This window comes from Ochotona princeps, chromosome 18 (genome assembly GCF_030435755.1).
Source record: "Ochotona princeps isolate mOchPri1 chromosome 18, mOchPri1.hap1, whole genome shotgun sequence".
Taxonomy (NCBI): Eukaryota; Metazoa; Chordata; class Mammalia; order Lagomorpha; family Ochotonidae; genus Ochotona; species Ochotona princeps.
In genome coordinates this window covers 10,627,120-10,640,392 of record NC_080849.1, presented here as the reverse complement: position 1 = coordinate 10,640,392, position 13,273 = coordinate 10,627,120, and the positions used below count along the sequence as shown (strand labels likewise).

The following is a 13,273-nucleotide window of genomic DNA, read 5'->3' as shown; positions in this document are numbered from 1 at the left end:
AGCCGTGATTAGAACCCCCATCCATATGCGATCCCGGCACGTTCAAGGCAAGGACTTTAACTGCTATACTATCGCACCAGGCTCACTGCTCCACTACTGATACAGCTTCTTGGTAATGAGTCTGTGAAAAGCTGCTACCCCTGCAATAGCATGGGGACCCGGGAGAAGCTCTTGACTGTAGCTTTAGCCTGACCCGGTCCTGGCCATTGCAGCCATCTGGGAAATGAACCAGCATATGGAAGATTCTCTCTCTTCCTCTCTTCCTCTCTCTCCCACTGTTAACTCTGACTTTATAATAAATAAATAAGTCTTTAAAAGAAAGAGGTTCCATCTGCAGCTTCACTCATATGAGCTCAACAGCTGAAACCCAGAACCAGGATATTCAGCCAGGATTCATCCATGTGCGTGCAGGAGCTCAAGCATTTGTCATCTTCAATGCTTTCCCAAGCTCATTAGCAGAGAGCTGGATCAGAGTTAGAGAATGCAGGACATGAACTGGTACCTGCGTGGGATGCTGGTGTCACAGGCCAGCAGCTCAACCAACTATGACACAGCTCTGACCCCGATAGCGATATTTTTTTCTAAAGTAATCCTAAATTTCATTCTTGTGTTTTATTTTCCTGCTTGACAGTCTGTCTTCTTCAAGCAACAGGAATGCCAATTTTCATAATAGTATTTTCTCTCTAGCCTAGGCAAATGCCCTAATTGTCACAAATGATCTGTAATCCTATTGGTGTAATTTTCAGTGCTGTTTTCTGTCCTGAACAGATGGACATGAGAGACGTTGGAGCAGATATTTGTTGATTTACTGAAAGAGGCCACCAGTGTGGCTGTGAGGATTGAGAGATTCCCACATACTTGGAAAGAATGTGAACACATGCCAAGAGCTGCTTCCTGCAGAACTTGGGGTTCAGGTTGCCACTTCTAGAAAGGGGGAGTGGATGAGGAGATTGGGGAAGAGTTAAACTTTGACTATCTGATTTTTTATCTCTTCGAAAAATAAAGATCTAAAGTAAATTTAGCAGTGGTGCTTTATTTAAATCTGGATTTTGAACTCATTATTGCTCTTATATTTCTTATTTTTTCTCCTTTGGTGAGAAGTAAAAGCATGTTGTTTATTTTCAGAAAGAAATTCGTAGCTCCTTGGTTCTTTCGATGTTGCAACAGATGTTAATGGAAGATAAGGCCGATTTAGTAAGAGAAGCTGTCATCAAAAGCCTTGGTATCATTATGGGATATATTGATGACCCAGACAAATACCAACAGGTATGGTTTTTAGAAGGAACTCCTTTTGCTATATTCGAAAATTTCAAAAATGCAATAATATAAGAAAGGGTGGCAGTTGTGTCAGCTCAAATTCGCTCAGAAAGGTCTCAATTTTGGAACTTAAACCAAGCATACTGGAATTCATTGAGCTGTGGCAGGACATCAGCAACAAGTATGCTGTGGTTACCACCTCTTCTCTGTCATTTGCTTATCAATGGATACGTGACATTTTCCTTAAAATGAGAAAGGGTGCTAATATGGATTTATTTCTTTCTTAAAATAGGTTTCTAAATTTATTGAAAAGTATGTATTTACTGTCTTTTATTAAACTGGGTTTTGTTTAAGTTTTCTCTTTATCCATTTACTTCTCCCCCTTTGGCAGGGGTTTGAATTGCTGCTCTCAGCCTTGGGTGATCCGTCGGAAAGAGTAGTTAGTGCTACACATCAAGTATTTTTACCAGCTTATGCTGCCTGGACTACAGAACTTGGAAATTTGCAGTCTCATCTTATACCTACGTTGCTGAATAAGATTGAAAAACTTCTCAGGGTAAGTTCTTCCTTGGTTTACAGAGCTCATACCTTTTTTTTTTAAAAGATTTATTCATTTTTTATTACAGCCAGATATACAGAGAGGAAGATCTTCCGTCCGATGATTCACTCCCCAAGTGAGCCGCAAAGGGCCAGTGCACGCCGATCCGAAGCCGGGAAGCTGGAACCTCTTCCGGGTCTCCCACACGGGTGCAGGGCCCCAAAGCTTTGGGCCGTCCCTGACTGCTTTCCCAGGCCACAAGCAGGGAGCTGGATGGGAAGTGGAGCTGCCGGGATTAGAACCGGAAGCCCATACGGGATCCCGGGGCTTTCAAGGCGAGGACTTTTAGCCGCTAGGCCATGCCGCCGGGCTCATACCTTTTTAAACTATTCTCAGCCATCGTGGAAGAAGGTTAGGGAGTGGAAACAGGCCTCTTAGCTGCATGTTCAGATGCATGATTAAAGGCTCTTGGGCTGCAGCCATGAGGGAGAACTGAGAAAGTTTTGCTTTGCTGATGCTAGAGGAGGTAGAGCATGATCTGCATTATGCAGCTGAAATAGACCTTCATGAAAACAATGCCTCCGTTCTTCAGAGAGCGAGCTCTTCCTGCCCTCCCTGAGGACTCGGCCCTTGACGTGAAGTATTATTGCTCCAGTTCCAATACACAGAGATAAAGCCTTCTGATTATACGGGGCCAAATGTTCCTTTTTGAGGATAGAGACTACCATTTCTTAAGTGCCTGCTGTGTGCCATTAAGATAGATATTATCTGTAATATGTCTTTTTCCGTCTAATCCTTGGTTTCTGTATAACATACAGAACCTTTTTCTCATTTTCATTATACGCTTTCTCTTGAAGTTTCTTCTAAACTTTAATGTGTGTATTGAACTGTTCTAACGTGCTTCAGTCTATAAAAGGGGCCAGGAAGTGAAAGAGAGGAAATGGGAAGCCCTGCTGCCTAGTTAGCATTGGAGCATCCAGCACTTCCTGTGGCACACTTGAGTGTCTTTACCCTGACTCAGAGAATTTTGAAAGACCTTCTCTGAAAAAAAGAGAACCTGTAAAAATGTTCCCAGTATGACCAGTTTACCCTAAAATTTCCCATATAAAAGATTCTATTACTTCTATAGTACCTTAGCATTTTCTTTTAAGAAAAGGTCCATGGGGACCCAGCGCAGTAGCGTAGCAGCTAAAGTCCTCACCTTGAATACACCAGGATCCCATATGGGCGCTGGTTCTAATCCCAGCAGGCCTGCTTCCCATCCAGCTCCCTGCCTATGGCCTGGGAAAGGACAGCCCGAAGCCTTGGGACCCCGTGCCCGTATGGGAGACCCAGAAAAGGCTCTGGGCTCGTGGCTTCAGATCGGCACAGCTCCAGCCATTGCAGACAATTGGAGAGTGAATCCCTAAGTGGAAGATCTTCCTCTCTTGTCTCTCCTCCACTCTGTATATCTGACTTTCCAATAAAAATAAGTAAATATTAAGAAAGGGAAAGAAAAGAAAAGGTTCATGGATATTTCTGTTAATCATTAACTTTATACATTTTGTAACACATAACTTTATCTATGTACATACAGGTTCTTAAATGTATTTGTCACAGAAAGGAATGACAGGATAAATCCAATTAGCAGTGCATTTTCAAAAGCCTAACCCTAGCTCCCACGTCCTTACGTTCCAGGAAGGAGAACACGGGCTGGATGAACATAAGCTCCACATGTATCTTTCTGCCTTGCAGTCCTTGATCCCGTCTCTCTTTGCGTTAGTGCTGCAGAATGCGCCGTTCGCCAGCAAAGCCAAGCTTCATGGTGAAGTGCCGCAGATAGAAGGTACGCAACTCAGCTTCCCAAACGAAGATATAGAGTATTACCAGCTCAGTTTCCCAAAGAACTGTTTTTGATTAAAATCCTAAAAGTCACTTGATGTGGCAGTACAGTTACTGAAAAACGTGTGAAATTTGCGATCACAGATTGTATGCTGAAGTAAACCAGAAGCCTGAGACCAAAATGATGACAGAATGGGTTCCTTGTGAAAAATTGTTCTGTGTTTCTCCTTCTGGTGGTTTTTGACAGACTGATGTCCTTTGAGTTGTAGATGTTCTCTCTGTGGGTATTCCCTTTCCATAAGGCTGTTAGTGATGATGGCTAGGGGCCCACTCATTTGCAGGAGAACTCCATCCCATCTGCACCTGCGGCAACCCTGCCTCCACATAAGTTCACATCCTGAGGAAACGTAGTCCTGGCTGCAACCTAAGAATTTAGGAGAGGAAATCCTCTCCAATCCCTAACCTATGTTACAATTTGTGATTTTTATTCCATGTCAGTTATTGCCAAGCACGTGCAATGTGTTGATAGAAGAGCTTCAAACAGCTGCCTTGTTGTCCTGAACATATACCCTGTAATGCTTACACAGCCTCTTATGATTGTCTTTGTTTTACTGATAATCTTTTCTTTTTACTTTTTGATTTTACTCCCTGAAGTTATAATTTGATGTACTTATAAGTGCAAATTTTTTTCTTTTCATAAATGATATTAACCCACACATATGTTTTTGTCATTAATTTGTTCTGCATTGTTGACTACTACTTTATGTCAGGCACTGTTTTAGACACTTGGCATAGCATTGCTGAAAAGTGAAATGCACAAAAAGACCTGCCATTGCAGAGTTTATATTCTGCTTGGGTAGAAATGCATTCAAGATTCATTTATTTTATTGGATAATTGAGATTATTTCATTGATACAAAAATGCTAATGTTTTGCCAATCTAACAAAATGGCCTTCTAGAAACCTTTCTGTATTGTTGTTAGATAATTTTTTTAATCGTTGTTAAGTGGAATAATATTTTGAAGCTCCTGGAGCATTCTAATTGCTTATCTGTAATAAGCAAATATCCCCATAATTGCTTCTCACCTGATATGTTTTGCCTGTATTATACCTAAGTATAAGTCTTACAATGCCGCTCAGAATTCAAGCCGAAACCTTTGATAGCAAGAGATACTATGTTATCCAAAATCAGTCTTGTCTGTTCTTCCTTCCTTCTTTTCTCTTTCTCTCTCCCCTTCTGTGTTGTGATAGCAAATAGCAGTTCGAATTGCAAGGAATATCCTTGATCGGTCCTTCATATATTATCAATTGCTTGGCGCAGCTCTGGAATACAGTGTCTTAAAGCCTTTGAGCATTTTTGAAATTAGTTGCTATTTCAGATATTCTTCAGTGGAAAACTTTCCATTAAGTCATTTAAAAATATGTCTTGAGAAAATGCTTGCTCTTTTTTATTTATTTGAAAGGAACAGTTACAGAGAGAGAGAGCGCACTGGTTCACTCCCTAGTTGGCCACTGGTTCACTCCCTAGTTGGCCACTAGGCTGAGGCTGGGCCACGTCAAAGCCAAGAGCCAAGACCTTCCAGGTCTACCTTGTAAATATAGGGCCCAAGCAATTGGACCATTTTCCAACACTTTCCCAAACAGCTGGACAGGAAGTGGAGCATCAGGACTCAAACCAGTGCCCATATGGAATAATGGCTCTGTACCACAGTACTGGCCCCATCCTCCTTATGCTTCTTTCGAAACTATTTGCTTCTTTATAAGAGTTAAATTGGCTGTAATATATATCAAAAGTTTCTAATCAGTAGTTAATGAAGTCTTGGGATGAGTTAATCACCTAATAGGTATCCAAGAAGTATTCCCTTAGTAGCTTGGAATCTGGAGTCAGACGCACTACCGTTGCACCACGAGGTCCTAGTAGCTTGGAATCTAAAGTAACATGATACTCTAATTATAATTGCTATAGCACTGATCACTTCCTTTAGCATTTTATATTAATGTTTTTCCAAACTATAAGCAAAAGTTGTCAGTAAATCATTTAACTTCAGAAAAGAAATTCTTAAGAAAATCCTGTTCAGCTCAGGCTCTTAGTGTATTTTATGTTGTCCTCTGACATTAGTCTTTCCCCCGTGACTAATTTTAACTTCCTATTTCCTGAAGGAAAAAAAGGCATAATTTTTTTATTTCATTGACGTAAACAGTCTTTGTAAAACCAAATTCAAATCCACATTTTAGCTAAGAGTCTTATCTTTGGACCAATTTTAATTTTTATTAGTTAGTAAATTATCTCAATACAGCATTCATCTACCTATATGCTCATAAAACCTTAACCTTTGGGCTTGGCACCATAACCTAGCGGCTAAAGTCCTCACCTTGCACACACCGGGATCCTGTATGGGCACCAGTTCTAATCCTGCAGGCCCTGCTTCCCATCCAGCTTCTTGTTTGTAACCTGGGAAAGTAGTGGAAGACGGCCAAAGCCTTGGGACCCCATACCCGTATGGGAGATCCGGAAGCAGATCCAGGCTTTGGATCGGCTCAGCTCCAGCCATTGCGGCCACTTGGGGAGTGAATCAGCAGACGGAAGATCTTCCTCTCTGTCTCTACTCCTCTCTGTATATCTGACCTTCCAATAAAAATAAAATAGCTCTTTTTAAAAAACTTAGCTTTTGAATTTGTTGAATTTGAAAAAAATTCTGTTTTTTTCTAACAATAGTTTGGTTGATGTTTTAATTATTTTAGTTTTATATTTTATGATTATAATAAGGACCTAATTAAATATCAGTGGAAAGACTTTCATTTCCTTTTAACAGAGTAGTTCCAAACTGACATTTTTCCATGCGATTTATTTTGCTTCCATTATTCAGTCACTAGGTTTCCTCGACCTATGTCACCTCTTCAAGATGTATCCACTATTATTGGAAGTCGTGAACAATTGGCAGTGCTGCTACAACTTTATGATTACCAGCTGGAACACGAGGGTACAACAGGCTGGGAGAGTTTACTATGGGTTGTCAATCAATTGTAAGTTACCATCTTCACATCCATTTTGTGCACCTGAATCGATTGAATGACAACTCATTGTAGTTAGCCCTGGCACTGAAGGAAAAAATATATATATATATGGTGTGTGTGTGTGTGTGTGTGTGTATGTATTGTAAGTGTTAAAAATGTAAATTGATATCATGTATACCAGTAAATTTAGAAGATATTCACACCACAGGCTGTGTAGTTTCTTATCAGTGAAGAAGGTGCTGCTGTTGTGTTGCCCAGTTTGTCCTATAGTAACGGATTTGAGATTATATCCAGACTTGTCATTTTGGAAGTGAAATCGGGTTCCATGTTGGCCAGCTGCTGATGTGAATCACATCCGTGGCTGTGATTCCTGACTTCAGACTCAGAGCTCTACCACTAAGATCCCATGTATTTTATGCAGGCAGTGAAGATTTGTTGTAAGCTCATGTCATGGAATGTGATCTTCAGAACTTTTCAAAAGATTTCAAACAATCCTTTGCTTTCCAAAATCTAACTGATGAAATTGTTAGATATGCATTGTTTCAGAAATTGGCAAGGAAACAGTAATTTATGTGTATCCCCTGCCTATTTTTCTTTCCTTTCATATTCAGGTTGCCACAACTTATAGAAATAGTTGGCAAAATTAATGTTACTTCAACTGCCTGTGTCCATGAATTCTCCAGATTTTTCTGGCGCCTTTGCCGGACATTTGGCAAAATTTTTACAAACACTAAGGTAAAAAACTTGTATTCCATGTTTTCTTATATGCAACGGACAGAAATGTAATGTATTAGCACTACAAATAGGAATATGTACCATCCCCATTACTCTTAATCTCTTAATATTTTAAGATACTGTGACTGTAGCATAGAACCTGTAGTTGATGACATTCTTGATTTTCATGTGAACATTTAACCTAAATTTGTTGTATCCAGATTTGTGTCTAAGATCTCACCATGGTTATCTCAAGGAATTTCCAGCACAGATAGGGAGATAAACAGCAGTCCTTTGAGCATGCCTCCTAAACTTTACTGTGTATAACAGGTTCTGGAAGCAACCCTTAGAAGGGGAAGCGAGTGTGAGTACACTTAAGTACATAACGGTACCAGGCTGTCTTTAACAATCCAACATCTGAGATAGCTAATGTTTAGAAACTGAAAGAAGCATTTGCTGCAGCTTATAATGCAAAAGCAAAGTTTTTTTTATATTTAAATGTTAAGGATTCACAATAAAAAAATAATCTAAGATGAATATCATGTGAATGCATTACTGATTGAACATTCTAGAAATGTAATTTACCATACTTTGGTAAAATCTTCAGGTGCTTATGGAACCATAACGACATGAACCTTGCTGCAAGGACACCACCTGTTAATAGTGTGGCCTCTGGAGATAAATACTGTATGTTTAAATCTCTGCCAAAAGATTTGTGTCACTTTGACCTGCGCAGCTTATTCTATAGTTTTAGGAGTTGAAAGTTGAGTGTTCTTAGATGTTTTTCTTTAATTTAATGTGTTTGTTTAACATGGCCTCTGATTACAGTAGTTTTTTAGAGACCTAATAAATACCTAAAGGAATACAGTTGTTAGAATCAAATGTTAAGACATTTAAAAGGTAAGCAGTTTATTGTAGTACTTCAGTATTAATCTGTAGTTATAGAAACATTTAAAGTGAAACAGTGTAATAAAATGAACCAGACAAAATTCAGAAGACTTGGTTATCAGTTGACTAATATTATGGGCATTAATAAATAAGTTACATTATCTGGGCTTGTTCTTTTCTAGTGTAAATGAAGCAATTGCTCCAGTGTCTTTTGCTTCTATAAGTATGATTCATTAGATTAATCTTTCAGCCATGCTCTAGTCTCAGTTGAAGTTGAATACGTAAAAATATGCCTAACTTGCCAATAGGAGAGCAAAAGCAAGACCTTGATAATATTGTAGAAGAATAATATCAATTTACACTTTTCATGAGCATCTAATTATAAAATAGTTATAATTTGATTTTGTTATTGGTGTTTACAAAAATTATTTAACATCTCCAAAACAGGTGGATTTTGTGTGTGTATCTGGTGATTTCACAATAAAAAATTAAGATGAATATCATGTGAATGCATTACTAATTGAACATTCTAGACATGTAATTTACTTTTCATTTTAAATACAGCTAAACGCTTTTTTCCAATTATAATATTAAAAAACCTATCTGATACCAATATCAGTTTTTAGATTGCACTGTTCTTATGCCTTGAAAATTACTCTATTGTAATGAAAGAAACCAAAGACCATCCATTAAGAAAATAACATGGAATTGAGTTATTTGTTTTTGTTTTCTTGAAGCTATTATTTTCAGAAACTTGACTCTTTTTTTATCCTAAACCCCTTAATAAAAATTCTTATTTTGGTGGACCAGAATGCCGGCATGCAGATTAAACCCCCATCTGCAACACTAACATTGCACTTAGGCACTGGGTCAGGCCTCAACTGCTCTGGTTCTGATCCAACTCCCTGCTAATGTAGCTGGGAAAGCAGGGGAAGGTGTCTCACGTCCTTGGGCTCCTGAACCCACATAGGAGATGGGATTGAGTTCCAGGATCCTGGCTTGTCAAGATTCATTGATCTTTTTTTACCTGAGAGGTGAAGTTACAAATAGAAGGAGAGACACAGAGATTTTCCTTCCACTGTTTCGCTCTCCAAATGGCTACAACGACTGAAGCCAATCCCAAGCCAGGAGCCAGCAGTTTCTTCTGAATCTCCCATGTGGGTGCAGGAACCTGAAAACTTGAGCCATTCTCTGCTGCTTTCCCAGACCATTAGCAGGGAGCTAGACAGGAACTGGAGCAGCCGTGGGATGCTGATGCTTGCGCATATTGGATGCCAGTGCTTGCGGGTGGGTGATTAGCCTGTTGAGCCATTGCACAGGCCCCAAGATGTAAATCTCTTACAAAATAGTAAACAATTACATTTCTGACCTGTTGACTCAAAAACCAGTAAGACAGAATATGTTAATATTAGTAGTAGCAGTAGTAATCTTTTTTTTTTTAAAGTATCAGTCATTTAAGCTGAGACCTTTTGATTCTTTTCTTTCATTTGCTTAGGTAAAACCTCAGTTCCAAGAGATCTTAAGACTGTCTGAAGAAAACATTGGTAAGTTTGCTCATTGTAACTTAGAGACAGTGGGATCCCTTCAGAACTGTGTCACCTCAAGTATCCTTCCCGTGAGGGCTGGAAGATCAGTGTTTGACCAGTTAGGCCACAAACACCAACATTTGAGCCTGCGCATTTCAAACCTCACACTTCTACCCTTGCGGTTTGAAGTGCTCAATTCCAGATGCTGAAGACTACAATATAAGCACTAGCTGATGCATCTTAACAGTTTTAAAGAAACTCAACCCAACATAATGGGAAAGAATGAAAAATAGGCATATGTTTCTAAAATAAACATGAGGTTTTACAGAAACAGGCAGTTTGTATGGACACGTTACACAGCCTCCCTGTTGGTGCCTTGGGTTCATCTGTCTAAGGAAGTGTCTGGGCACAGCAGCACAGCGCTAAGAACTCCCTTATGTGTACATATTGTATCCTTCCATGTTTTCTAAGTTTTGGAAAATGTTAGAAAAATATCCAACCCAACCTCTACTTTTAAATTTGTTTTTTTGAATGCCTAGGTAATTCTTACCTGAAGCTTTGCAGTGATTTGACTTAGAAAGTTCCACTTTGGATATCCTCAGAGATAAAAACAAACAAAAGAACACATTAACTCTTGCAAATTTCAGAGCATTGTTGAGTGGAATTTTTTTGGAGAGGAGTAGAGACAAATTCTTCCAAAGTGTTTTCACAATTCTAAAAGCTTGTTGTTTGGAATTACTAATATTGTTAGTATTATATGTTTTAAATTACTTACTCTGATGATAAATTAATGAAGTAAGAATTTTTTGATATTTTGGAAACTGATGGTGTTGGGAATTATTGGTTGACTATGATTTTTCAGTTGTTCAAATAGGAAGTAATGATCAAGCCCTGTACAGACTATATCTATGTATGTATGTTTGTGTACATGTTTGTGTATATGTGTATTTATGTATACTTATAGACACACAAATACAACTGAAGCTTTTAATCCTATCTCAGATTTAAATGTTTACTGCCATTGTCAACCTCGATTAACATCAGTATCCCCCAAGAAAAGCTAATTCTTACCAAGAGAATGAACAGACCCAAATATAAATTAATATGAAAAATTGAACTTTCTTGTTAAATCCTGTAGGAGTAATAAGTTCAGTATACCATCTAAACTGGCTTTCTGAGTTCTGTTCTCCGAATATAATTGAAAAACATATAAAAATAGAACTGCAATAATAAAGAAATTTTGATACTATAATAAAAGGAATACTAGAGACCCTAAAACAGAGCCTAAAAATCAATGAATAAGAATATTTGATGCAGAAAAGTCATGTCACTATTATGTTAAAAACTTTTCTTTTTGAAATTGGCTACAAATGCTAAATAAAAAGTCTTATTGTAAAATAGCTACAGGATCAGTACCAGTGGTTTGATGCTTCTCCCTTTTCTGCCTGTTTTGCTTAGTCTAATCCACTCTCAGTGCAAATAGGGCTGTGGCTCATAATGCTATTGAAAAGTCACAAGGGCCTCTATGCTGGAAATTGGATCGAGTGTCATATCCAGAAGCAGATTAAATGATACATGCATGTATGTATGTAGGCACCTACTCTTGAATGCCTTTGTATTCTATAGAACATTACAGACAGTGAGCATAAGATTTGAGGAAATCTGATCTAGATAGGCGATTGGGGGACCAAAGAAAGTGTGTGTGTGTGTGTGTGTGTGTGTGTGTGTGTGTGTGTGTATCAGTTCGGGTTATTAAATTTCTTTCCCATACATCAGAAATGTTTATGATAACAACTTTCCAATCATTAAGTTATATTTTACAGCAATCAATAGAAATGTGTTTCATTCACAATGTTTTTCAAAGTAGTGATAATATGAATATTTATTTGTAAACTTGTAAACAGCTATAAGTTTAGATATGAGTGCAGTATAACTTTTATCTTTGTACTTAAAATGCACTTGTATTTTAAAAATTATTTTAATGATTTTAGATTCCTCAGCAGGAAATGGGGTCCTCACTAAAGCTACAGTTCCCATTTATGCAACAGGAGTCCTTACATGTTATATTCAGGTAAGGAAAAAAATCCTGGTATTATGTCTTCCTGATGTGTATGTGAGTAAAAATGTTACCTGTAAAGGAAAGCAAAATGTATTTGCTTTGATCAAGAACAAATATATAATGTAGATCATTTTTAAATAATAAGGCCCTGAGTAAAGTCTTAACAAATAAATTTAGTGATGTGTGTCTGATATCTTGTTAGAAGTGCTAGATTGTAATTGTTTGGTTCTTGTGTTTCATTAAGTTTTTCATGAATAAAGGACAGAACAGCTAGATAAAACAAACTAAAAAATGTTGTAGAATACTGTATCATTTTAAGCAACATGCTTTTTAAAATACTTTTTCTTAATTGTTATTACATAATAAATGATCACAAAACACAATGACTTGTTGTAGCTGCTGTGTTTGCTCATGATTCTGCACTCGGGCTGTGTCAGCTGGTTCCTGTACTCGTGCCATTGCTGGTAATGGCTCAGGTCCGTGTATTAGGCTCAGTGGTTACTGGAGTCCCACTTGGGGGTTTCCAGGAAGGGTTGGGATTCATGACATCCCCATGACCTCCAGAGCAGCAAAGCCAGCACTCTTTTTTTTTTTTTAAGATTTATTTTTATTACGAAGTCAGATATACAGAGAGGAGGAAGAGACAGAGAGGAAGATCTTCCATCTGATGATTCACTCCCCAAGTGACCACAACGGCCAGTGCTACAACGATCCGAAGCCAGGAGCCAGGAACTTCCTCCAGGTCCCCCACACATTGGTGCAGGATCCCAAAGCATTGGGCCGTCCTCAACTGCTTTCCCAGGCCGCAAGCATGGAGCTGCTGGGATGAGAACCGGCACCCATATGGGATCCTGGTGCGTTCAAAGCGAGGACCTTAGCCGCTAGGCCACACCGCCAGGCCCCAGAGCCAGCACTTTTATACCAGGACCCAAGGCCCCAAGAACACAAAAGCGGAAAAACCTGGAACTGGTGCATTATCACTTCTAATTTGGTCTGTTAGTTAAATAAACTGCTGGCCCAGCCCAGACACAAGAGTAACGAACACAGCCAAGGTATGGAAAGGGCAGTGCAGTACATTAGTGATCATCAGTATAACAAACCATCATACTCTATTTTGTGTTAAGTAAATGACATGTATGTCTCTAGGCATATACCTGTGAGGCATTAAGTTGAGTAAATGGAAATAACTCAAGATAAATAACTTTCAGAAATGAAATTGAACAAATGAAGAAGGAATAACTTTCTCCTCGATTTCCTGAATTTTCACCAATACCTAACTTTTCTTTTTCTGCTGAATTCAAAGTACAACAGTTCATATTTGCACTATTCTCACTACACAGTTCCTCCTGTTTGATTAAATTACAATTCTGCTCAAGTAGCACAGTGTCCTTGTAAACTTTTTTACACTTTTCTTAGTTATTTATCTATTTGTTTGAAAGACAGATATACAGAGAGA

At 38.5% G+C, this 13,273-nt stretch overlaps 1 protein-coding gene across 6 annotated transcripts in view; it reads left to right on the top strand.

The window, feature by feature from the left end:
• The window catches only part of RELCH (RAB11 binding and LisH domain, coiled-coil and HEAT repeat containing), a 106,218-nt gene that overhangs the window by 62,216 nt on the left and 30,729 nt on the right, over nt 1–13,273 (top strand). For 5 of the 6 annotated variants that reach the window (XM_058677078.1, XM_058677076.1, XM_058677075.1 and 2 more), the window contains 7 exons: nt 1,126–1,266; nt 1,649–1,813; nt 3,473–3,620; nt 6,483–6,639; nt 7,242–7,365; nt 9,728–9,776; nt 11,750–11,829. In XM_058677078.1, the coding sequence (XP_058533061.1) occupies nt 1,126–1,266; nt 1,649–1,813; nt 3,473–3,620; nt 6,483–6,639; nt 7,242–7,365; nt 9,728–9,776; nt 11,750–11,829 (864 nt within the window). The remainder of the gene's footprint in view (nt 1–1,125; nt 1,267–1,648; nt 1,814–3,472; nt 3,621–6,482; nt 6,640–7,241; nt 7,366–9,727; nt 9,777–11,749; nt 11,830–13,273) is intronic. The other variant, XM_058677077.1, reaches the window with a different exon arrangement.